This window comes from Cherax quadricarinatus, chromosome 42, assembly GCF_038502225.1.
Source record: "Cherax quadricarinatus isolate ZL_2023a chromosome 42, ASM3850222v1, whole genome shotgun sequence".
NCBI classification, from domain to species: domain Eukaryota; kingdom Metazoa; phylum Arthropoda; class Malacostraca; order Decapoda; family Parastacidae; genus Cherax; species Cherax quadricarinatus.
This window is the reverse complement of record NC_091333.1, coordinates 182,934-208,650: the sequence shown is the minus strand read 5'-3', so window position 1 is coordinate 208,650 and position 25,717 is coordinate 182,934. Positions and strand designations below refer to the sequence as shown.

The 25,717-nt window shown below is 40.7% G+C and overlaps 2 protein-coding genes across 2 annotated transcripts in view; both read right to left on the bottom strand.

Annotated features, from left to right (window-relative positions):
- Nucleotides 1-20,596, bottom strand: part of LOC128695561 (EF-hand domain-containing protein 1-like) — a 101,554-nt gene extending 80,958 nt beyond the window's left edge. Inside the window, exon 1 of the mRNA XM_070093175.1 lies at nucleotides 20,492-20,596. The gene's annotated coding sequence lies outside the window, so the exon portion shown is untranslated. The remainder of the gene's footprint in view (nucleotides 1-20,491) is intronic.
- The window catches only part of LOC128695549 (2',5'-phosphodiesterase 12), a 56,194-nt gene continuing 49,419 nt past the window's right edge, over nucleotides 18,943-25,717 (bottom strand). The window contains exon 9 of the mRNA XM_070093173.1: nucleotides 18,943-20,596. Coding sequence (XP_069949274.1) covers nucleotides 20,483-20,596 — 114 coding nt within the window. The 3' untranslated portion in view covers nucleotides 18,943-20,482. The remainder of the gene's footprint in view (nucleotides 20,597-25,717) is intronic.

Sequence of the window (25,717 nt, the reverse complement as noted above, 5' to 3'; positions counted from 1 at the left end):
ATAATGCAAAGAAATATATAGTGGCTACCATGTCAATGTACTCTACTGTAATTGCATTACCTCAGGGTGGACAGACTGGTTAAGTGTAGTCGCCTGATATACTCACAGCCTCTTGATGCTTCTCCCTTCTGCTACTCTACCTAATAAAGAAGTGTTACTCATAGATGGAAAACAGTCAGACTGAATAGCTGAGAATGTGTGCTTGTCCTTCCTAATATGTCATCCCTTTTTTTTGCCACCCAGCCCTATCACCTGACTTACTAATATGCATGCACAAGAATTTTTTTTATATTATTTAATGTCTTCCGTGTTGCTATTTTGCCTGACTTGGCTGATAAAAGTCTTTATTAAATTCACAAACACATTAGTTAGGTTATGCTAATTGATTTTATTTCATTATTTTTTTTGTGATATGCATTACAGGTTGACCATCACTAATCTGGCATCATTGGGACCTGTAGGGTGCCGGATTAGTGATTTTGCCGGATTACAGAGTGGTTAGGTTAGAATACACTTAACCCAATATTTATGCATCGGTGTTTTCACCTACTTTAAGCTCTATTTTTGGCTCATTCCATTGTTCCAGTCAATCAAACTCATAGCTATTTTGCTAGTATTTCTTCTATTTGTAGACAGCCTGTACTGTCTGCATAGACAGCCTATGCTGTCTGCCAGCTGAGTTCATATTACGAGCCTTGCTCGTGCTGCCACCTATAGGCCTATGCCACTTCAGTATGCCCAGACCTGCCTCTCTCTCTCACTGGCAGCTCACTTCACCCAGTCAACAGGTCTACTCCCTCTCTTCCTCCTGGGCCATGGGCACTCAACACACTGCCTGTGTACCCAGATACCACAAATAGAGTAAGAAGCCTCCGAAGCCTTATCATTACTCCCCACTACCAAGAACGTGACACAATAAACTATAAAACATATTCTGTCGACTGAGTAGAAGAAACTGCCCATTTACCTATTTCAACTACCCAATAAAATGGTTAGAAATCTGTAATTTAAATTCAAAAGTTTATTCTCTATAAGGATTACAATGCTGAGTTTACAGAATTTGGTTATTGTGTGGTTTACATGTAGTAAAATAATAATTACAGAGTGTACCACTAGAACACCTAGCATGGCTAGGCATTTCGGCCAATCTCTCACAAATTTCAAGAGATGCCAATTTCAAAATACTGTTCAGAATAAACAATGCAGACATTCCTGGCACTTAAACAACATTTTCTCTGTTCATTAGTCAGGTCCCCAGGCTCCTCTTATATTACGCTTGCTCTCCATTTTGAATTTTTATTCACACACAAAAAAATAGATTTACTGTTATGCAGACCACTGCATTATTGTAATAACTGTATAAATAATGTCAACCCATTTGTGACTGCATATTAGACTGGCCAGTTGGACACGTATTGGACAATGACATCATTTGTTTACTCTTGAACATTGGCAAAAATCGAACATTTCTGCTACTTTGAGCTCAATTTCAAGGTACTTTCCATTGTGAAACCAATCAAAATCATATCTATTTCTGTATTATATCTTCCATTCTATCAAATGAGACCATAAAAAACGAGAATAAATCCATAAAAACCATACGAAAATACACCGCAAAGTCGTTGTTTTACACCAAAAACACGGTCGCAGTTTTTTCTCATTATGCACTGTTTGCTACAACTTTTTTTTATATAGTGCACACTTACCACACAGACCTATTCTCTCATACATAGGCCCAAATTTACTGGTCACAGCTTAATTGAGTGAGCTGAGCTCATGGCGACCGACAGTGGCTTCAAAGCCACCTTATCTTTTATGGACAATGTATGGTGTATGTGCTTTATACAACAAAAAGCATTTCTTTTATTCATTAGAACAACGGATAGGGCTGAAAGTGAGCAGGTTATAACAATAAATGGAGAAAATGAAATTGGAATGACTTATGCAGCAAGTAGTGCCACCATACAGTAGCAGCAGGTTGGTGCGGTGACCCTGGAAATTTTAAATTATGCTAGTCAAAATTAGTGCTGCATTACTGATGGAACCGGATTACTGACTGCGGGATTAGTCATGGCCGACCTGTACTAATAAAATTAAATACACCTTAAGGTTTCCCTAACTGCTAACACCATATACATGTGTATAATATGATTATCCCTTGGTTTTAAAGTCCTTAACTAACCTAACTAGTCAGATCTGAGCTAATTCTTAAATTATGTAAGGTTAAAAGTATTGCGCATGTACTGGGTGATGGAGCAAATTAGAAACGGGTCACGGAAGAGGGGTAGTTTATTTTCTCAGAATTTCCTGCAAGTCAGTGAGAGATTTTCTGTCAGACTGGTGGGAGTATGGAGGAATTAAATGTACAGTACTGCATTTAGATGGCTGGAAGTGGATATTTTAAGAGATAGGTCTGTGAAAGGCAATATGAATCAAAGAACAGATGAGGAACAGAAGTGTTGAGGCATATCTGGAAAGATCATCATTGGATGCAAAATGTTTCAGTGAAGTGGCTGGAAATATCATTTTTGAGATCAACATGTGGTATATTATACACACAATAAGGAGCTAAGAAATTATAAGACTACATGTATATGGTAGCACAAAAGGTAAAACTGAAGTGGAAGATGGGTTGTTGTGTTAGTTTCACCATTTAGAAAAGATGAAGTAGCAGAGATCAACCAGAACAATGTATAAATTCAGGGTGGGCAAGAAGAAGGATAAGGGACAATTCAGGAAGGGTTGGAAGGAAGGTGTGAAGGAGATTTTAAGTGGTAGGGGTTTTAACATCCAGTAGGTATGTGTGAGTTTGAGATTTAAAGTACTGTAGGAAAGTGGGATGGGTAACAATTATGAAGAGCCAAGAAGCTAGTTAGCCAAACTTGAGCTCTGGAGATAGGAAGCAGATTTCCTGCACTCTGCATTAAAGCACTTGTAGTACTGTTAACAGTTGTTGTATGACAAAAGGGCAACACATCCTAATGTAATAATGGGAACTAAGGTGGCATACAAGCAATACTAATTCATTATCATCCTGTCAATTTAGATAGGTAATTATTTGAAAAGCTATAAAATATTTCAGAAATGAAAAACATAAAATGACAAAATGCACTACTCATAAACAGTTTTTAATATAAATTTTAACTGTACAATATATTCCACAACCTTCAAGCATCATAATATCCTCAAGAATAGCTTTAATTTCTTTTTTTAACAGGTCGGCTGTTTCCCACCAAGGCAGAGTAATCCAAAAAGAAATAAAAAGCTTTCACCATTCAACATTTTCACCATCACTCATACATAATCACTGTCTTTGCAAAGGTGCTCAGATATGACAGATTAGACATCCCTCCAAACTGCCAATGTCCTAAAACCCTCCTTTAAAGTGCAGGCATTGTACTGCCCGTTTCCAGGACTCAACTCTGACTAACCCATTTCCCTGAATCCCTTCACAAAATATTACCCTGCTCACACTCCAACAGCTCGTCGGGTCCCAAAAACCATTTGTCTCTATTCACTCCTGTCTAACACACTCACACACACTTGCTGGAAGTCCAAGCCCCTTGCCCACCAAACCACCTTTACCCCCCTCCCTCCAACCTTTTCGGGGATGACCCCTACCCCGCCTTCCTTTCCCAACAGATTTATACACTCTCCAGGTCATTCTACTTTGTTCCATTCTCTCTAAATGATCAAACCACCTCAACAGCCCCTCTTCAGCCCTCTGACTAATACTTTTAGTAACTCCACACCTCCTAATTTCCACACTACAAATTCTCTGCATAATATTTACACCAGTCTTAGATACATCATCTCCACTACCTCCAACTGTCTCCTTGCTGCAGCATTTACAACCCACACTTCACACTCATATAAGAGTGTTGGTACCACTATACTCACATACATTCCCTTCTTTGCCTCCATGGATAACATTCTTAATCTCCACAGATACCTCAACGCACCACTCACCTTTTTTTTCTTCATCAGTTCTTTGGTTTACCTTATCCTTCATAAACCCATCTGCTGACAAGTCAACTCCCAAATACATCTGAAAACATTCACTTCTTCCATACCCCCTCCGTCCAATGTGACATCCAATTCTTTTTTATCTAAATCGTTTGATAACCTCATCACCTTACTCAGATCTATATTCATTTTCAACTTTCTATCTTTACACACACTCCCAATCTTGTTCACTAACCTTTGCAACTTTTCTTTAGAATTCCCCAAAAGCACTGTATCATAAGCAAAAAGTAACTGAGTCGACTCCCATTTTGTATTTGATTCTCCATAATTTAATCCCAACCCTCTCCCCAATGCCCTAGCATTTATATATTAAACAACCATGGTGACATTACACATCCCTGTCTGAGACCTACTTTTACTGGGAAGTAATCTCCCTCTCTCCTATACACCCTAACCTTAGCCTCACTATCCTCATAAAAACTCTTTACAGCATTTAGTAATTTACTAACTATTCCATACACATGCAACATCTGCCACACTGCTCCCCTATCCACTCTTATCATATGCCTTTTCTAAATCCATAAATGCAATGAAAACTTCCCTACCTTTATCTAAATACTGTTCACATATATGCTTCAATGTAAACACTTGATCTACACATCCCCTACCCATTTTAAAACCTCCTTGCTCATCTGCAATCCTGCTCTCTACCTTACTTCTAATTCTTTCAATAATAACCCTACCATACCTGGTATACTCAATAAACTTACTCCCCTATAATTTTTAAAATCTCTTTTGTCCCCCTTCCTTTATATAAAGGAATTACATACGCTATCTGTCAATCCCTAGGTACCTTCCCCTCTTTCACACATTTTTTTTTTTTTAACAAGTCGGCCGTCTCACACCGAGGCAGGGTGACCCAAAAAGAAAGAAAATCCCCAAAAAGAAAATAATTTTATCATTATTCAACACTTTCACCTCACTCATACATAATCACTGTTTTTGCAGAGGTGCTCAGAACACAACAATTTAGAAGCATATACAGTGGACCCCCCACATAACGATCACCTCCCAATGCGACCAATTATGTAAGTGTATTTATGTAAGTGCGTTTGTACGTGTATGTTTGGGGGTCTGAAATGGACTAATCTACTTCACAATATTCGTTATGGGAACAAATTCGGTCAGTACTGGCACCTGAACATACTTCTGGAATGAAAAAATATCGTTAACCGAGGGTCCACTGTATGTATAAAAATACACAACATATCCCTACAAACTGCTAATATCCCGAAACCCCTCCTTTAGAGTGCAGGCATTGCACTTCCCATTTCCAGGACTCAAGTCCGGCTATGTAAAAATAACCGGTTTCCCTGAATCCCTTCACTGAATATTACCCTGCTCACACTCCAACAGATCGTCAGGTCCCAAATACCATTCGTCTCCATTCACTCCTATCGAATACGCTCATGCACGCCTGCTGGAATTCCAAGCCCCTCGCCCACAAAACCTCCCTTACCCCTTCCTTTCAACATTTATTAAATGAAAATACCAACCACACCAACACTATATCTCCCCCCATTTTTAACATATCTGTCATGATCCCATCAGTTCCAGCTGCTTTACCCCCTTTCATTCAAAGTAATACCTCATGCACCTCCTGCATACTCACATCCTGCTCTTCTTCACTCCTAGAAGATGTTATACCTCTGTGACCAGTGCATGAAATTACCGCCTCCCTTTTATCATCGACATTTAAAAGTTCCTCAAAATATTCCTGTCATCTACCCAATACCTCCAGCTCCCCCTCTACTAACTCCCCCCTACTCTGTTTTTAACTGACAAATCCATTTGTTCCATAGGCTTTCTTAACTTGTTTATCTCACTCCAAAATTTTTTCTTATTCTCAGCAAAATTTCTTGACCATTCTCTCCCACTTTGTCATTTGTTTTCCTTTTGCACTCTCTTACCATTCTCTTCACCTTTCTTTTACTCTCCATATTAGTAGTAGGTTGGTAGTCAGCAACCACCCAGCGAGGTACTACCGTCCTGCCAAGCGAGTGTAAAACGAAAGCCTGTAATTGTTTTACATGATGGTAGGATTGCTGATGTCTTTTGTCTCTCTCATAAATATGTAAGATTACAGATACGTCTTGCTACTTCTACTTACACTCAGGTCACACTACATATACATTTTTTTTTTTCAACAAGTCGGCCGTCTCCCACCGAGGCAGGGTGACCCAAAAAGAAAGAAAATCCCCAAAAAGAAAATACTTTCATCATTCAACACTTTCACCTCACTCACACATAATCACTGTTTTTGCAGAGGTGCCCAGAATACAACAGTTCAGAAGTATATACGTATAAAAATACACAATATATCCCTCCAAACTGCTAATATCCCAAACCCCTCCTTTAGGATGCAGGCATTGTACTTCCCATTTCCAGGACTCAAGTCCGGTTATACAAAATAACCGGTTTTCCTGAATCCCTTCACTATTACCCTGCTCACACTCCAACAGCTCGTCAGGTCCCAAATACCATTTGTCTCCATTCACTCCTATCTAACACGCTCACGCACGCTTGCTGGAAGCCCAAGCCCCTCGCCCACAACACCTCCTTTACCCCCTCCCTCCAACCTATTCGAGGATGATCCCTACCCCGCCTTCCTTTCCCTACAGATTTATATGCTCTCCATGTCATTCTACTTTGATCCATTCTCCCTAAATGACCAAACCACCTCAACAAACCCTCTTCAGCCCTCTGACTAATACTTTTACTAACTCCACACGTTCTCCTAATTTCCACACTCCGAATTTTCTACATAATATTTACACCACACATTGCCCTTAGACAGGACATCTCCACTGCCTCCAACCGCCTCCTCGCTGCAGCATTTACAACCCAAGCTTCACACCCATATAAGAGTGTTGGTACTACTATACGTACTTTCATACATTCCCTTCTTTGCCTCCATAGATAACATTTTTTGCCTCCACATATACCTCAATGCACCACTCACCTTTTTTCCTTCATCAATTCTATGATTAACCTCATCGTTCATAAATCCATCCGCTGACACGTCAACTCTCAAATATCTGAAAACATTCACTTCTTCCATACTCCTCCTCCCCAATTTGATATCCAATTTTTCTTTATCTAAATCATTTGATACGCTCATCACCTTACTCTTTTCTATATTCACTTTCAACTTTCTATCTTTACACACACTCCCAAATTCGTCCACTAACCTTTGCAATTTTTCTTTAGAATCTTCCATAAGCACAGTATCATCAGCAAAAAGTAACTGTGTCACTTCCCATTTTGTATTTAATTCCCCATAATTTAATCCCATCCCTCTCCCGAACACCCTAGCATTTACTTCTTTTACAACCTCATCTATAAATATATTAAACAACCATGGTGACATTATACATCCCTGTCTAAGACCTACTTTTACCGGAAAGTAGTCTCCCTCTCTTCTACACACCCTAACCTGAGCCTCACTATCCTCATAAAAACTCTTTACAGCATTTAGTAACTTACCACCTATTACATATACTTGCAACATCTGCCACATTGCTTCCCTATCCACTCTATCATATCCCTTTTCTAAGTCCATAAATGCAATAAAAACTTCCCTACCTTTATCTAAATACTGCTCACATATATGCTTCAATGTAAACACTTTATCTACACATCCCCTACCCACTCTAAAACCTCCTTGCTCATCCGCAATTCTACATTCTGTCTTACCTCTAATTCTTTCAATTTAAACCTTACCGTACACTTTTCCTGTTATACTCAGTAAACTTATTCCTCTATAATTTTTACAATCTCTTTTGTCCCCCTTCCCTTTATATAAAGGGACTATACATGCTCTCTGCCAATCCCTAGGTACCTTCCCCTCTTTCATACATTTATTAAACAAAAATACCAACCACTCCAACACTATGTCCTCCCTGCTTTTAACATTTCTGTCATGATCCCGTCAGTTCCAGCTGCTTTACCCCCTTTCATTCTACATAATGCCTCACGCACCTCCCCCACACTCACATCCTGTTCTTCACTCCTAAAAGATGGTATACTTCCCTGGCCAGTGCATGAAATTACCGCCTCCCTTTCTTTGTCAACATTTAAAAGTTCCTCAAAATATTCTCGCCATCTACCCAAAACCTCCATCTCCCCATCTACTAACTCCCCTACTCTGTTTTTAACTGACAAATCCATTCGTTCTCTAGTCTTTCTTAACTTGTTTAACTCACTCCAAAATTTTTTCTCATTTTCATTAAAATTTCTTGACAGTGCCTCTCCCACTCTATCATCTGCTCTCCTTTTGCACTCTCTCACCACTTTCTTTCACTCTCCACATACTCTACTCTTCTTATAACACTTCTGCTTTGTAGATACCTCTCATAAGCTACCTTTTTCTCTTTTATCACATCCTTTACTTCATCATTCCACCAAAATCTATAGGGGAAGGAAAGAGGGGTAGGGGTCGTCCTCGAAAGGGTTGGAAAGAGGGGGTAAAGGAGGTTTTGTGGGTGAGGGGCTTGGACTTCCAGCAAGCGTGCATGAGCGTGTTAGATAGGAGTGAATGGAGACGAATGATACTTGGGACCTGATGATCTGTTGGAGTGTGAGCAGGGTAATATTTAGAGAAGGAATTCAGGGAAACCGGTTATTTTCATATAGTCGGACTTGAGTCCTGGAAATGGGAAGTACAATGCCTGCACTTTAAAGGAGGGGTTTGGGATATTGGCAGTTTGGAGGGATATGTTGTGTATCTTTATACGTATATGCTTCTAAACTGTTGTATTCTGAGCACCTCTGCAAAAGCAGTGATAATGTGTGAGTGTGGTGAAAGTGTTGAATGATGATGAAAGTATTTTCTTTTTGGGGATTTTCTTTCTTTTTTGGGTCACCCTGCCTCGGTGGGAGACGACCGACTTGTTGAAAAAAAAAAAAAAAAAAAAAAAAAAACTTCTAAACTGTTGCACAGTGGAACCTCAAAAATCGAACGTATCACATATCGAACGTTTCGAAAATAGGACCATTTTTTCGGATAAACTGTGTCCCTGTTATCGAATACGCCCATTTTTGGGCCGCCGGGTACAGGACCTGTCTGCCGCCCGCTCTGTCCATGTCCCCACGCAGGCGCCATGAGCAGTCTAGCTTTGTTTATGCTTGAGTGAACACTAACCTGCTCTCTCATTCATGCATTTTACGATTATTTCGTTGTTTTTAGTGCTTGTGGGACTGTGAAATAAGCTGTCATGGGCCCAAAGAAACTTGCTAGTGGTACCCCTGTGGTAAAGAAAGTGAGAAATGAAATAGATGTGAAGAAGGAAATAATACAGAAGTATGAGAGCAGTGTGAGACTTGTTGAGCTTGCCAGGATGTATGGGAAAAACAAGTTGACCATCGGTTCTATCCTGTCAAAGAAAGAACAAATCAAGGAAGCTGATGTTGCGAAAGGTGTTAATATAGGGAGTGGATAAGGTGCCTTCTTCAAAGATTAAGGAGATTGTGCCAAGTGGAATGATGTCCAAATGTTTGTGCAGAAGTACCACCCTGAGCAAGCTGAAACAAGCCATCTTTGCAACAAGTTCAGTGACAGAACCATGTCCCATTTTAGGGAAATGTTATAGAGGTGCCAGAAACAGAGGACTGTGGACAGTTATTTTGTGAGACAGGGGTCCAGTGACTCTCAAGCTGGTCCTAGTGGCATTAAAAGACAGAGAAGGAAAGTAACCCCAGAGAGGGCTTTACCTGAAGTCCTCATGGAGGGGGATTCTCCTTCCAAACACTAACCCCAACTCCCTCTCTCCTCCTCCCTATCTTCCAGATGCCATCACCAATCTTCAATAAAGGTAGGTAAAAATGTTATTTTATATGTATTACTATATATAATTAAAACTATAGTATTTGTTGTATGTAAAACTGTAATTAATCTCTATAAAGTGTATTTTTTGTGTGAATATTTTTGGGTTTCTGGAATGGATTAATTGTATTTCCATTATTTATGGGAAATATTGCTTCGAATTTCAGACTTTTCGAATTTAGAACTAGCTCCTGGAACGGATTAAGTTCGATTTTTGAAGTTCCACTGTATTCTGAGTACCTCTGCAAAAACAGTGATTATGTGTGATTGAGGTGAAAGTGTTGAATGATGATGAAAGTATTTTCTTTCTGGGGATTTTCTTTCTTTTTGGGTCACCCTGCCTCGGTTGTAGACGGCCGACTTGTTAAAAAAAAAAATAGTACAGTATGGTATAGTAGTACAGTATGGTATGGTAGTACAGTATGAGTAAGGGCCAGCAATATACTTCTTGACATGTCCTCAAATGAATTTATTACACATAATAAAATACTATACAAATGTCTGATTACAAAAAGAAGACAGCAGGGGACAAAAATAAATGCTCAAGCACATCATTTTCACTAAGGTCTGCTACACTGCATTTCTCTCATCATTTTCTTGTTGAGGCCTAGTACTTCTTATTTATCTCAAACACAAACCATTATAGTAACAAACACAAATAACATCCTTGTTTTCAATTTCAAGGTTTACATGTACATTTCTGAATTTTCTCACTAAAGCCACTATCTTATCCACTGACAGTTTATAGGCCAACAAGTGGTAAGCAAACAGTTAAAACAGTAAAGTTCTTGTTGGTGCAATGTTTCACTCACAAGTTGGCTTGATAAACCCACTCATAGTAAAATGCTGAACCTATAAAGACTTCATTGCATTAAAAAGCTCATTGCATTAAATGTTTATTTACCAATAGTACTTGACATAGCAAGGCAAGCTTCCAGTTTGCAAGAATGATAAAGATAATGAAGAAACATTTTGGGGTCTATTCGGTTAAACTGTACACTGCTATGGTGAGACAACATAATTACTAATCACTTAAATTATATTATTTATTCATATGAGGAACTTTTTTTTAGGGACCTAAAGCTAGAAATGGCTTATCATAACATTTAAAATGGAAATATAACATCTTGCTGATAAAAGTAACAGTGAAACAGAAGAATTACAAACTTATTAGACCTCAATGGGTGCTTGCCAGGAAGAAATCTATGTGTAACAAATTATCAGAAAGAGGCAATAAAAAGTAAGACTTTTAGCTTTTTTAAACCCTCCATTGGAGGTGCTTCGATGCAAGGAATTGAACCTTTCCTCCCTATTTCCTTGGATCAAACCTAGTGTCATATGGTCCCATAGAGGTTATATGGCACTGTTACGTACATTGTTGTTACCGTTCTGGTGCTTAGTAAAAAATACCTGATAGTAATTACCAAATACAGCTCCTCCTCACTTACCAATGGAGTTCTGTTCCTAAGACCACATTGGTAAACGAATTCATCGCTAAGTGAGGAGCATACTATAATGGTAGTGGGTTTGTGTCTACCATTTTTGATATTGTTTTAATATCACCTTTGCACCATTTATAATGGTACTGGTCACTGTTGCCCAGCAGTGAGAGTAGCGACTCTCATTGCTGAGGCCCAGGTAATAAACCCTGGACATTAACATAACCATTTATAACATTTCTGGTATAATTTTAAATGCTTTTACAGTAGTGTACTGTATATTGTAATATTGTAATAGAGAGGAAATCAACTCTTAAGATACATTATTTAGGTATGCATACTGGTCAGAGAGCCAGTCATAAGTCCAAGCCATTGGTAAATGAGTACATCGCTAAGTGAGGAGAGGCCTTACTGTGACTATGTACATAAAAAATACCCGATGTACATAATGTGAGGTAGTATTCAAAAAAGTATGATGTGTGTTTATAAATAAGCACTCAAAAGGAGTGCTCTTGATCTCAGGAACTGGACCGATCCCTCCATTCCTCTGATCAGACCTGTTTGCTTCCTGTTCCCTAGGTGTTGTATGACTCCTGCTGGTTTAGTACTTCCCCTGATTATTATTATTATTATTATGCACCTGGTGAAGAGAGGAATGCAGAGGAGAGAGAGAGATTTTGGGAGATGTTAAGTGAATGTATAGGAGCCTTTGAACCAAGTGAGAGAGTAATTTTGGTAGGGGACCTGAATGCTAAAGTAGGAGAAACTTTTAGAGAGGGTGTGGTAGGTAAGTTTGGGGTGCCAGGTGTAAATGATAATGGGAGCCCTTTGATTGAACTTTGTATAGAAAGGGGTTTAGTTATAGGTAATACATATTTTAAGAAAAAGAGGATAAATAAGTATACAAGATATGATGTAGGGCGAAATGACAGTAGTTTGTTGGATTATGTATTGGTAGATAAAAGACTGTTGAGTAGAATTCAGGATGTACATGTTTATAGAGGGGCCACAGATATATCAGATCACTTTCTAGTTGTAGCTACACTGAGAGTAAAAGGTAGATGGGATACAAGGAGAATAGAAGCATCAGGGAAGAGAGAGGTGAAGGTTTATAAACTAAAAGAGGAGGCAGTTAGGGTAAGATATAAACAGCTATTGGAGGATAGATGGGCTAATGAGAGCATAGGCAATGGGGTCGAAGAGGTGTGGGGTAGGTTTAAAAATGTAGTGTTAGAGTGTTCAGCAGAAGTTTGTGGTTACAGGAAAGTGGGTGCGGGAGGGAAGAGGAGCGATTGGTGGAATGATGATGTGAAGAGAGTAGTAAGGGAGAAAAAGTTAGCATATCAGAAGTTTTTACAAAGTAGAAGTGATGCAAGGAGGGAAGAGTATATGGAGAAAAAGAGAGAGGTTAAGAGAGTGATGAAGCAATGTAAAAAGAGAGCAAATGGGAGAGTGGGTGAGATGTTATCAACAAATTTTGTTGAAAATAAGAAAAAGTTTTGGAGTGAGATTAACAAGTTAAGGAAGCCTAGAGAACAAATGGATTTGTCAGTTAAAAATAGGAGAGGAGAGTTATTAAATGGAGAGTTAGAGGTATTGGGAAGATGGAGGGAATATTTTGAGGAATTGTTAAATGTTGACGAAGATAGGGAAGCTATGATTTCGTGTATAGGGCAAGGAGGAATAGCATCTTGTAGGAGTGAGGAAGAGCCAGTTGTGAGTGTGGGGGAAGTTTGTGAGGCAGTAGGTAAAATGAAAGGGGGTAAGGCAGCCGGGATTGATGGGATAAAGATAGAAATGTTAAAAGCAGGTGGGGATATAGTTTTGGAGTGGTTGGTGCAATTATTTAATAAATGTATGGATGAGGATTAACAAGTTAAGAAAGCCTAGAGAACAAATGGATTTTTTTTTTTTTTTTTTTCAACAAGTCGGCCATCTCCCACCGAGGCAGGGTGACCCAAAAAAAAGAAAGAAAATCCCCAAAAAGAAAATACTTTCATCATCATTCAACACTTTCGCCACACTCACACATTATCACTGCTTTTGCAGAGGTGCTCAGAATACAACAGTTTAGAAGCATATACGTATAGAGATACACAACATATCCCTCCAAACTGCCAATATCCCAAACCCCTCCTTTAAAGTGCAGGCATTGTACTTCCCATTTCCAGGACTCAAGTCCGACTATATGAAAATAACCGGTTTCCCTGAATCCCTTCACTAAATATTACCCTGCTCACACTCCAACAGATCGTCAGGTCCCAAGTATCATTCGTCTCCATTCACTCCTATCTAACACGCTCATGCACGCTTGCTGGAAGTCCAAGCCCCTCACCCACAAAACCTCCTTTACCCCCTCTTTCCAACCCTTTCGAGGACGACCCCTACCCCTCTTTCCTTCCCCTATAGATTTATATGCTTTCCATGTCATTCTACTTTGATCCATTCTCCCTAAATGACCAAACCACCTCAACAACCCCTCTTCTGCCCTCTGACTAATGCTTTTATTAACTCCACACCTTCTCCTAATTTCCACACTCCGAATTTTCTGCATAATATTTACACCACACATTGCCCTTAGACAGGACATCTCCACTGCCTCCAACCGTCTCCTCGCTGCTGCATTTACCACCCAAGCTTCACATCCATATAAGAGTGTTGGTACTACTATACTTTCATACATTCCCTTCTTTGCCTCCATAGATAACGTTTTTTGACTCCACATATACCTCAACGCACCACTCACCTTTCTTCCCTCATCAATTCTATGATTAACCTCATCCTTCATAAATCCATCCGCCGACACGTCAACTCCCAAGTATCTGAAAACATTCACTTCTTCCATACTCCTCCTCCCCATTGTCAGTTAAAAATAGGAGAGGAGAGTTATTAAATGGAGAGTTAGAGGTATTGGGAAGATAGAGGGAATATTTTTAGGAATTGTTAAATGTTGATGAAGATAGGGAAGCTGTGATTTCGTGTATAGGGCAAGGAGGAACAACATCTTGTAGGAGTGAGGAAGAGCCAGTTGTGAGTGTGGGGGAAGTTCGTGAGGCAGTAGGTAAAATGAAAGGGGGTAAGGCAGCCGGGATTGATGGGATAAAGATAGAAATGTTAAAAGCAGGTGGGGATATAGTTTTGGAGTGGTCGGTGCAATTATTTAATAAATGTATGGAAGAGGGTAAGGTACCTAGGGATTGGCAGAGAGCATGCATAGTTCCTTTGTATAAAGGCAAAGGGGATAAAAGAGAGTGCAAAAATTATAGGGAGATAAGTCTGTTGAGTATACCTGGCAAAGTGTGTGGTAGAGTTATTATTGAAAGAATTAAGAGTAAGACGGAGAATAGGATAGCAGATGAACAAGGAGGCTTTAGGAAAGGTAGGGGGTGTGTGGACCAGGTGTTTACAGTGAAACATATAATTTTTTTTATTATTATCACACCGGCCGATTCCCACCAAGGCAGGGTGGCCCGAAAAAGAAAAACTTTCACCATCATTCACTCCATCACTGTCTTGCCAGAAGGGTGCTTTACACTACAGTTTTTAAACTGCAACATTAACACCCCTCCTTCAGAGTGCAGGCACTGTACTTCCCATCTCCAGGACTCAAGTCCGGCCTGCCGGTTTCCCTGAATCCCTTCATAAATGTTACTTTGCTCACACTCCAACAGCACGTCAAGTATTAAAAACCATTTGTCTCCATTCACTCCTATCAAACACGCTCACGCATGCCTGCTGGAAGTCCAAGCCCCTCGCACACAAAACCTCCTTTACCCCCTCCCTCCAACCCTTCCTAGGCCGACCCCTACCCCGCCTTCCTTCCACTACAGACTGATACACTCTTGAAGTCATTCTGTTTCGCTCCATTCTCTCTACATGTCCGAACCACCTCAACAACCCTTCCTCAGCCCTCTGGACAACAGTTTTGGTAATCCCGCACCTCCTCCTAACTTCCAAACTACGAATTCTCTGCATTATATTCACACCACACATTGCCCTCAGACATGACATCTCCACTGCCTCCAGCCTTCTCCTCGCTGCAACATTCATCACCCACGCTTCACACCCATATAAGAGCGTTGGTAAAACTATACTCTCATACATTCCCCTCTTTGCCTCCAAGGACAAAGTTCTTTGTCTCCACAGACTCCTAAGTGCACCACTCACTCTTTTTCCCTCATCAATTCTATGATTCACCTCATCTTTCATAGACCCATCCGCTGACACGTCCACTCCCAAATATCTGAATACGTTCACCTCCTCCATACTCTCTCCCTCCAATCTGATATTCAATCTTTCATCACCTAATCTTTTTGTTATCCTCATAACCTTACTCTTTCCTGTATTCACCTTTAATTTTCTTCTTTTGCACACCCTACCAAATTCATCCACCAATCTCTGCAGCTTCTCTTCAGAATCTCCCAAGAGCACAGTGTCATCAGCAAAGAGCAGCTGTGACAACTCCCACTTTGTGTGTGATTCTTTATCTTTTAACTCCACGCCTCTTGCCAAGACCCTCGCATTTACTTCTCTTACAACCCCATCTATAAATATATTAAACAACCACGGTGACATCACACATCCTTGTCTAAGGCCTACTTTTACTGGGAAAAAATTTCCCTCTTTCCTACATACTCTAACTTGAGCCTCACTATCCTCGTAAAAACTCTTCACTGCTTTCAGTAACCTACCTCCTACACCATACACTTGCAACATCTGCCACATTGCCCCCCTATCCACCCTGTCATACGCCTTTTCCAAATCCATAAATGCCACAAAGACCTCTTTAGCCTTATCTAAATACTGTTCACTTATATGTTTCACTGTAAACACCTGGTCCACACACCCCCTACCTTTCCTAAAGCCTCCTTGTTCATCTGCTATCCTATTCTCCGTCTTACTCTTAATTCTTTCAATTATAACTCTACCATACACTTTACCAGGTACACTCAACAGACTTATCCCCCTATAATTTTTGCACTCTCTTTTATCCCCTTTGCCTTTATACAAAGGAACTATGCATGCTCTCTGCCAATCCCTAGGTACCTTACCCTCTTCCATACATTTATTAAATAATTGCACCAACCACTCCAAAACTATATCCCCACCTGCTTTTAACATTTCTATCTTTATCCCATCAATCCCGGCTGCCTTACCCCCTTTCATTTTACCTACTGCCTCACGAACTTCCCCCACACTCACAACTGGCTCTTCCTCACTCCTACAAGATGTTATTCCTCCTTGCCCTATACACGAAATCACAGCTTCCCTATCTTCATCAACATTTAACAATTCCTCAAAATATTCCTTCCATCTTCCCAATACCTCTAACTCTCCATTTAATAACTCTCCTCTCCTATTTTTAACTGACAAATCCATTTGTTCTCTAGGCTTTCTTAACTTGTTAATCTCACTCCAAAACTTTTTCTTATTTTCAACAAAATTTGTTGATAACATCTCACCCACTCTCTCATTTGCTCTCTTTTTACATTGCTTCACCACTCTCTTAACTTCTCTCTTTTTCTCCATATACTCTTCCCTCCTTGCATCACTTCTACTTTGTAAAAACTTCTCATATGCTAACTTTTTCTCCCTTACTACTCTCTTTACATCATCATTCCACCAATCGCTCCTCTTCCCTCCTGCACCCACTTTCCTGTAACCACAAACTTCTGCTGAACACTCTAACACTACATTTTTAAACCTACCCCATACCTCTTCGACCCCATTGCCTATGCTCTCATTAGCCCATCTATCCTCCAATAGCTGTTTATATCTTACCCTAACTGCCTCCTCTTTTAGTTTATAAACCTTCACCTCTCTCTTCCCTGATGCTTCTATTCTCCTTGTATCCCATCTACCTTTTACTCTCAGTGTAGCTACAACTAGAAAGTGATCTGATATATCTGTGGCCCCTCTATAAACATGTACATCCTGAAGTCTACTCAACAGTCTTTTATCTACCAATACATAATCCAACAAACTACTGTCATTTCGCCCTACATCATATCGTGTATACTTATTTATCCTCTTTTTCTTAAAATATGTATTACCTATAACTAAACCCCTTTCTATACAAAGTTCAATCAAAGGGCTCCCATTATCATTTACACCTGGCACCCCAAACTTACCTACCACACCCTCTCTAAAAGTTTCTCCTACTTTAGCATTCAAGTCCCCTACCACAATTACTCTCTCACTTGATTCAAAGGCTCCTATACATTCACTTAACATCTCCCAAAATCTCTCTCTCTCCTCTGCATTCCTCTCTTCTCCAGGTGCATACACGCTTATTATGACCCACTTCTCGCATCCAACCTTTACTTTAATCCACATAATTCTTGAATTTACACATTCATATTCTCTTTTCTCCTTCCATAACTGATCATTCAACATTACTGCTACCCCTTCCTTTGCTCTAACTCTCTCAGATACTCCAGATTTAATCCCATTTATTTCCCCCCACTGAAACTCTCCTACCCCCTTCAGCTTTGTTTCGCTTAGGGCCAGGACATCCAACTTCTTTTCATTCATAACATCAGCAATCATCTGTTTCTTGTCATCCGCACTACATCCACGCACATTTAAGCAACCCAGTTTTATAAAGTTTTTCTTCTTCTCTTTTTTAGTAATTGTATACAGGAGAAAGGGTTACTAGCCCATTGCTCCCGGCATTTTAGTCGCCTCATACGACACGCATGGCTTACGGAGGAAAGATTCTTTTCCACTTCCCCATGGACAATAGAAGAAATAAAAAAGAACAAGAGCTATTTAGAAAAAGGAGAAAAACCTAGATGTATGTATATATATATATGCATGTGCGTGTCTGTGAAGTGTGACCAAAGTGTAAGTAGGAGTAGCAAGATATCCCTGTTATCTTAGCGTGTTTATGAGACAGAAAAAGAAACCAGCAATCCTACCATCATGCAAAACAGTTACAGGTTTTTGTTTCACAGTCATCTGGCAGGACGGTAGTACTTCCCTGGGTGGTTGCTGTCTACCAACCTACTACAGTGAACAGTATTTAGATAAGGCTAAAGAGGTCTTTGTGGCATTTATGGATTTGGAAAAGGCGTATGACAGGGTGGATAGGGGGGCAATGTGGCAGATGTTGCAGGTGTATGGTGTAGGAGGTAGGTTACTGAAAGCAGTGAAGAGTTTTTACGAGGATAGTGAGGCTCAAGTTAGAGTATGTCGGAAAGAGGGAAATTATTTCCCAGTAAAAGTAGGCCTTAGACAAGGATGTGTGATGTCACCGTGGTTGTTTAATATATTTATAGATGGGGTTGTAAGAGAAGTAAATGCGAGGGTCTTGGCAAGAGGCGTGGAATTAAAAGATAAAGAATCCCCCTTAATTGGGAGTTGTCACAGTTGCTCTTTGCTGATGACACTGTGCTCTTCGGAGATTCTGAAGAGAAGTTGCAGAGATTGGTGGATGAATTTGGTAGGGTGTGCAAAAGAAGAAAATTGAAAGTGAATACAGGAAAGAGTAAGGTTATGAGGATAACAAAAAGATTGGGTGATGAAAGATTGGATATCAGATTAGAGGGAGAGAGTATGGAGGAGGTGAATGTATTCAGATATTTGGGAGTGGACGTGTCAGCGGATGGGTCTATTAAAGATGAGGTGAATCATAGAATTGATGAGGGGAAAACAGGCATGCGTGAGCGTGTGTGATAGGAGTGAATGGAGACAAATGGTTTTTAATATTTGACGTGCTGTTGGAGTGTGAGCAAAGTAACATTTATGAAGGGGTTCAGGGAAACCGGCAGGCCGGACTTGAGTCCTGGAGATGGGAAGTACAGTGCCTACACCCTGAAGGAGGGGTGTTAATGTTGCAGTTTAAAAACTGTAGTGTAAAGCACCCTTCTGGCAAGACAGTGATGGAGTGAATGATGGTGAAAGTTTTTCTTTTTCGGGCCACCCTGCCTTGGTGGGAATCGGCCAGTGTGATAATAATAATTTTTTTTTTTTCAGCAAACCAGCCGTATCCCACCATGGCAGGATGACACAAAAAGAAATGAAAGTTTCTCTTTTTAAATTTAGCAATTTATACAGGAGAAGGGGTTACTAGCCCCCTGCTCCCGGCATTTTTTAATTGCCTCTTACGACACGCATGGCATTATTCTTCTTCTTTCAACGAACCGGCTGTATTCCACTGAGGCAGGGTGGCCCAAAAGGAAAAACGAAAGTTTCTCCTTTTACATTTAGTAATATATACAGGAGAAGAGGTTACTAGCCCCTTGGTCCCGGGCATGGCATTATTATTATTATATTATAATAATAATGTGTCTAAGGGCAATGTGTGGTATAAATATTCTGCAGAGAATTCATAGTGTGAAAATTAGGAGGAGGTGTGGAGTTACTAAAAGTATTAGTCAGGAGGACTGAAGATGGGATGTTGAGGAGGTTTGGTCATTTAGAGAGGATAGAGCAAAACAGGATGACTTGAAGGGTGTATCAATCTGTAGTGGAGGGGAGGAGGGGTAGGGGTCATCCTAGGAAAGGATGGAGGGAAGGGGTGAAAGAAGTTTTTGTGTGCAAGGTGCCTGATATATAGCAGGCATGTGTGAGCATGTTAGATAGAAGCGAATGGAGACAAATGGCTTTTGGGACCTGACGAGCTATTGGACTGTGAGCAGGGTAATATTTTGTGAAGGGATTCAGGGAAACTGGTTAGCTGGACTTGAGTCCTGGAGGTGGGAAATACAATGCCTGCACTGTAAAGGAGGGGTCTGGGATACTGGCTGTTTGGAGTAACATCTAAACTGTCGTACCCGAGTGCCTCTGCAAAGACAGTGATTATGTGTGAATAATGGTGAGAGTGATGAATGATGGTGAAAGTGATGAATGATGGTGAAAGTGTTTGTTTCTTCATTGGGTTACCCTGCCTCAGTGGGAGATGACTGACATGTTTAAAGAAAAAATAAGCAAATTAACATTTTCCTCTCAGTAAAACCAATAAATTATATATTAAACAATAAAATGTTATATTTCCAATGCTAACCTTACTCAGCAATAACACTAACAGTACTGCATTACAAACAAAAAAAGATCAAGAATCTATATGCAGTTCAATTTTTCAGTCAGAATTAATTTATTTTCCATTTCTAACAAAATCACATTTTTTCTTCCTATGATTTCTTAAAAATATTAAAACATAATTATCAAACAGAATATTCAAAGACTATTTCTATCTCACTCTGAATGTCAGATCAGCAATTAGTGGGATATGATCTGAGGGAAAAGTAATACTGGGCAGAGCAACATGTTGCGTCACTTCCTCATGAGAAGGCATTGGGATCACCTGAAAACAGAAAATAATAACTGATACAATACAGTAACACACATAAAAATTTATCTTCTATTGCCCTTGATGCTGGTGAAGGGTTCATGATTCAAAGACCTGGAGCTACCTTCAGTTTCCTTGAAATGAACCTGACTGCCTCCCATTTTCCCTGGTGATGTAACAATACTAAAAGTTGTTTTATTTACAAACTATGCAAAAAATTAACAGTTATCAGGAATGGTATTTTTATTTATTCTGTTTACTCAATGATAAAATCTCTGAACAAACACAAGCAATTTCAACTTCAGGTTTTCCTGAATACAGAAGGTAACTGCATTATACATGAAAGTTATGTCATGTAACTAATTTAATTACTGGTACCTCTGACTGGTGATGTCACAACACAGTACAAAACATGTAAAACCTGAAACTTAATTCTTGGTTCTATTCTTCCACTTATAGGATATTATCATGAAACCATGGCATTTTCATATTTTTTTTTATAGAGCAAGCTAAGCCTATAACATGATTGTTAGCAAGCACTATTAAAAAAGTTTTGTATATTTCCCTAACAAAAGGTATGAAATAAATGTTACCAAATTTTTTAACTACTGTATGTACATTTTGAAAATACTTTCTTTTACATTTTTATTTTATTTAGGAAAGAGACAACAGCAACCCAAGTGAATCACATTAAACTATTGTTTATCACATTCTTTAGTCCATTAATAATCTCAGATTAAAACATAACTGAGTAAGAGTACATAAAAGTGCTTGCTGATGAATTAGTAAATAATAAATTACATCTTGACTGAGCAATTCACCTTAAGTCAATAAAGGATTATTATTATTATTATTATAATCAAAAAGAAGCGCTAAGCCACTAGGGCTATACAGCGCTGCAGGGTAGGGAAGGAAGTGAGGGTATTGGATGGCAGAAGGGAGGAGGGATGATCAGCAGGTTACAGAAAACAGCGGGGCAGGGGATAGTACGGGGGCAGGGGATAGTACGGGGGTAGAGGGTAGCAAGAGATTGAAGTAGAAAGGGCTGAAGGTATCAGAATTTGTGAAGTAGGTCAGTTGTTGTCAAAAAGTCAATGAGAGAGTCCGGATGAAAGGTGGGTCCATCAGCGAGAAGGGAAGGTAAAGAGAGAGCAGCGGAGCGAAGACGACGACAGAGGTAGATTCTGCGTGCTCGTTGATAAAGTGGGCAGTCCAACAGAATGTGGCTGACTGATAATGGAGCTTGGCAATTCTCACAGAGAGGAGCAAGACGCCTCTCCATGAGATATCCATGAGTAAGACGAGTATGGCCAATGCGAAGACGGGAGAGAGTAGTCTCCCAACCTCGACACTGGTGATAAGAAGACGGCCAGTAACCTATACTCGGTTTAATAGATTGAAGTTTGTTGCCGAGCATAGTAGACCAACGTTGTTGCCAACGGGTGTGAAGGTGGGAAGATATTGCAGCAAAATAGTCCGTAAATGGAATACCTCTATAAGAAACTGGTAGGTCATGTACTGCTGACCGCGCAGCAGTGTCTGCCTGTTCATTGCCCTGTACGTCAACATGACCAGGACCCAACAAAAAACAATATCTTTATGCTTGGTAAAGATGCGGTGTAGCCAAAGTTGGATACGGAGGACTAAGGGGTGAGGTGTATCAAATTTCTGTATAGCCTGTAAAGCACTAAGGGAGTCTGAGACAACCACAAATGATGACACAGGCATAGATGCAATACGGATAAGTGCTGTAAGGATGGCATACAATTCAGCAGTAAAAATACTAGCCGAAGATAGTAAATGCCCTTGTACGACGCTGTCCGGAAACACTGCTGCGAATCCTACGCCGTCAGAAGACTTAGAGCCATCTGTGTACACAGCAATGGCATGAGAATGAGAGTGAAAGTGGTCAAGAAAAAGAGAGCGGGAAGCAACCGTAGACAGTTGGGCTTTCGAGCAAGGGAGGGAGAAAGAACAGACTCGAACAGCTGGAACTTCCCAGGGGGGTAGGGAAAAGTGAGATGCTACATGTACATAGAAAGGTGGTAGTTGAAGAGAAGACAAGAGCGAATGAAGGCGAAGAGAGAAGGGACGGAGTAAACAGGGGCGGCGAACAAATAAAGAATGTCTACTAATATCAGTGACCATTCTATAAATGGAAGGATTGCGGAGATCATGAGAGCGTACATAGTAGTGCAGGCAATGGGCATCACGGCGATCAGATAAGGATGGAACGTTCGCTTCTGCATAGAGGCTCTTGACAGGGGAAGAGCGAAAAGCACCAAGGCATAAACGTAATCCTTGGTGATGAATGGGGTTAAGGCTAGAGAGAGTAGCAGGAGATGCCGCTGAATAGAAATGGTCACCATAATCAAGTTTCGATAAAATAAGGGTGGAATGTAGGCGAAGGAGGGTTCGACAATCAGCTCCCCATGAAAGATGTGCAAGGGTTTTAAGAAGGTTCAGCCGGCTGTGACAAGTTGCCTTCAGAGAGGTAATGTGAGGTTTCCAGGATAACCTACGATCAAAGAGGAGGCCCAGAAACTTGACTGTATCACGTTCAGGAATACGGGAGCCATAGAGGTACAAAGGATGATCGGAGATGACAGAGCGTCTAGTGAAAGTAATTTGGTGGGTTTTAGTGCTGGAAAATTTAAACCCACGTGTGGTGGCCCAATTGGAAACACTGTCGACTGCATGTTGGAGAGAAACTGTAATGAGGTGACAGTCAGTGCCTGCACAGGCAATAGCGAAGTCATCAACATAGAGTGATGACCAAATATTTGATGGAAGACTAGAGGCCAAATCATTAATAGCAAGGAGAAAAAGTGTTGTGCTCAGAACACATCCCTGGGGGACACCTTCAGCTTGGATAAAGTCCGGGGAGAGCACATTATTAACCCGAACACGGAAATGCCTGTCAGTTAAAAAGTTCTTAAGGAAGGATGGTAGATTGCCTCGAAGGCCCAAGGAGTGGGCTTGGGCTAAAATATTATACCTCCAAGTTGTGTCATATGCCTTCTCAAGGTCAAAAAATATGGCAATAACTGAGTGGTTATTCGCAAAGGCATTACGAACATACGTATCCAAGCGTAGTAAGGGGTCTATGGTAGAACGTCCCTTACGAAAGCCATATTGACGAGTGGAGAGACTGTTGTGTGTCTCTAAATACCACACTAAACGTCTATTTACTAGGCGTTCCATTACTTTGCAAACTGCACTGGTAAGAGCAATGGGACGATAGTGGGAGGTTTCATGTCCCGTAGTGACTGGTTTGCGGAAAGGGAGAACAATGGCGGATTTCCACAGCTGTGGAAGAACTCCTTGTGACCAAATAAAATTGTAAAGGCGTAATAGGACTGCAAGGGCTGACTGATGTAAATGTTGTAGCATACGAATATGAATGTCGTCGGGCCCAGCTGCCGATGATCGACAAGCTGAGAGTGTTGCCTCCAGTTCTTGAAGTGTAAAAGGCACATTATACTGTTCTTCTCTGAGAGAAGAAAAGTCCAAGGGTGTTAACTCTCTGGCAGACTTTGAGGAAAGAAATGAGGGGCATAGATGGAGTCCCTGAGAAATACGGACCAGATGATTGCCAATTTCATTGGCAACATCTAGTGGGTTTGCTATATCAACACCGGCAACCCGCAGAACAGGAGCTGGGTCAGGAGAATATTTACCACTCAGTTTTCGTACTTTTTTCCAGACTGCACTCATAGAGGAAGCAGAGGTGATGGTGGAGACATAATCTCGCCAGCAAGTGCGTTTAGCGTCACGGATGACACGGCGAGCGATCGCACGCTTCTGTTTAAAATCAAGGAGTCTCTCTGTGGTTCTATTGTACCGGTACCTGCCCCATGCAGCGCGTTTCAAACGTACTGCACGAGCACAAGCAGGAGACCACCAAGGCACGCATTTCTGAGAATGCCTGCCCGAAGTTTGGGGTATAGAATGAGAAGCTGCGGTGAAAACGGAGGACGAGAAGAGGTGTAAAAGCTCATTGATGGAGGACGAAGAAGGAACCTCTTTAAAAACAGTTAGGTGTGAGTAAAGGTTCCAATTTGCCCGATTAAATTGCCAGCGTGGGGTGCGAAGAGGTGGCGAATATGAAGGGGAAGTAAGAATGATTGGGAAATGATCACTGTCATGTAAGTCCGGGAGAACAGACCAAGTGAAGTCTAATGCGGCAGAGGAAGAGCAGACTGAGAGATCGATGCAAGAGAGAGTATGAGTCCGAGGATCAAAATGGGTGTGAGTACCTGTATTTAAAACATGGAGGGGGTGGGTGGCAAGAAAAGCCTCTAACTGAATTCCACGGGAATCACAGTGAGACCCCCCCAGAGGAAATGGTGGGCATTAAAATCACCAAGTAACAGAATCGGTGGCAGTAATGACGAAACAAGGAAGGCAATATCCGGAATAGATAATGCCCGAGAAGGAGAGAGATATAAAGAACAGAGCGTATACCACCTATGTAAGTGGATACGGGCTGCTGTGTAATGCAGCGAAGTATGAACAAATAGCTGATGGTACGGAATATCAGTGCGTAGAAGAAGGGCACTTTCATTAAAGGTCCCATCAGGAAAAGGATCTGAAGAATACAATAAATTATAGCCTGAGATGGGAGAAATAACAGCAGAGTGTAATTTTGGTTCCTGTAAGCAGACACCAACAGGGGCAAACTGGGAGAGTAACATCTGAAGCTCACCCCGATTACCCCTGAGGCCTCGTATATTCCACTGTAAATAGGCCATGATTGGCAATGATAAAGATACTTGAAATCCGCAGGTAAGGGTTCCTACGGACTAGAGGGGTTAGAAAAGTCCACATGCGGAGGCAGTGGAAAACGTTCAAGCAGCGAAGGAATGGTGCGCTGTGAAGAAAGGAGTTGCACAGATGGAGCAGAGGAGAGAGAAAGAGCGGAAGGTGGATCATTGTTCATTGATGGTTTGGTCTCTGCAATATACTCCGAGATTGCTTCAAGTGTTTCGGAATTCAGAGACGTCGTATGGGAGACAATATTGGAAATGGTAGGGGAGGATGAGTAAAGATTGGAACTGTATTAGACTGTACCAAGGTAGGGGGGGGCGAAAGGGTGGAGGGAACTGGAGAAGCGTGGCAGGGGACAGAAGAGGC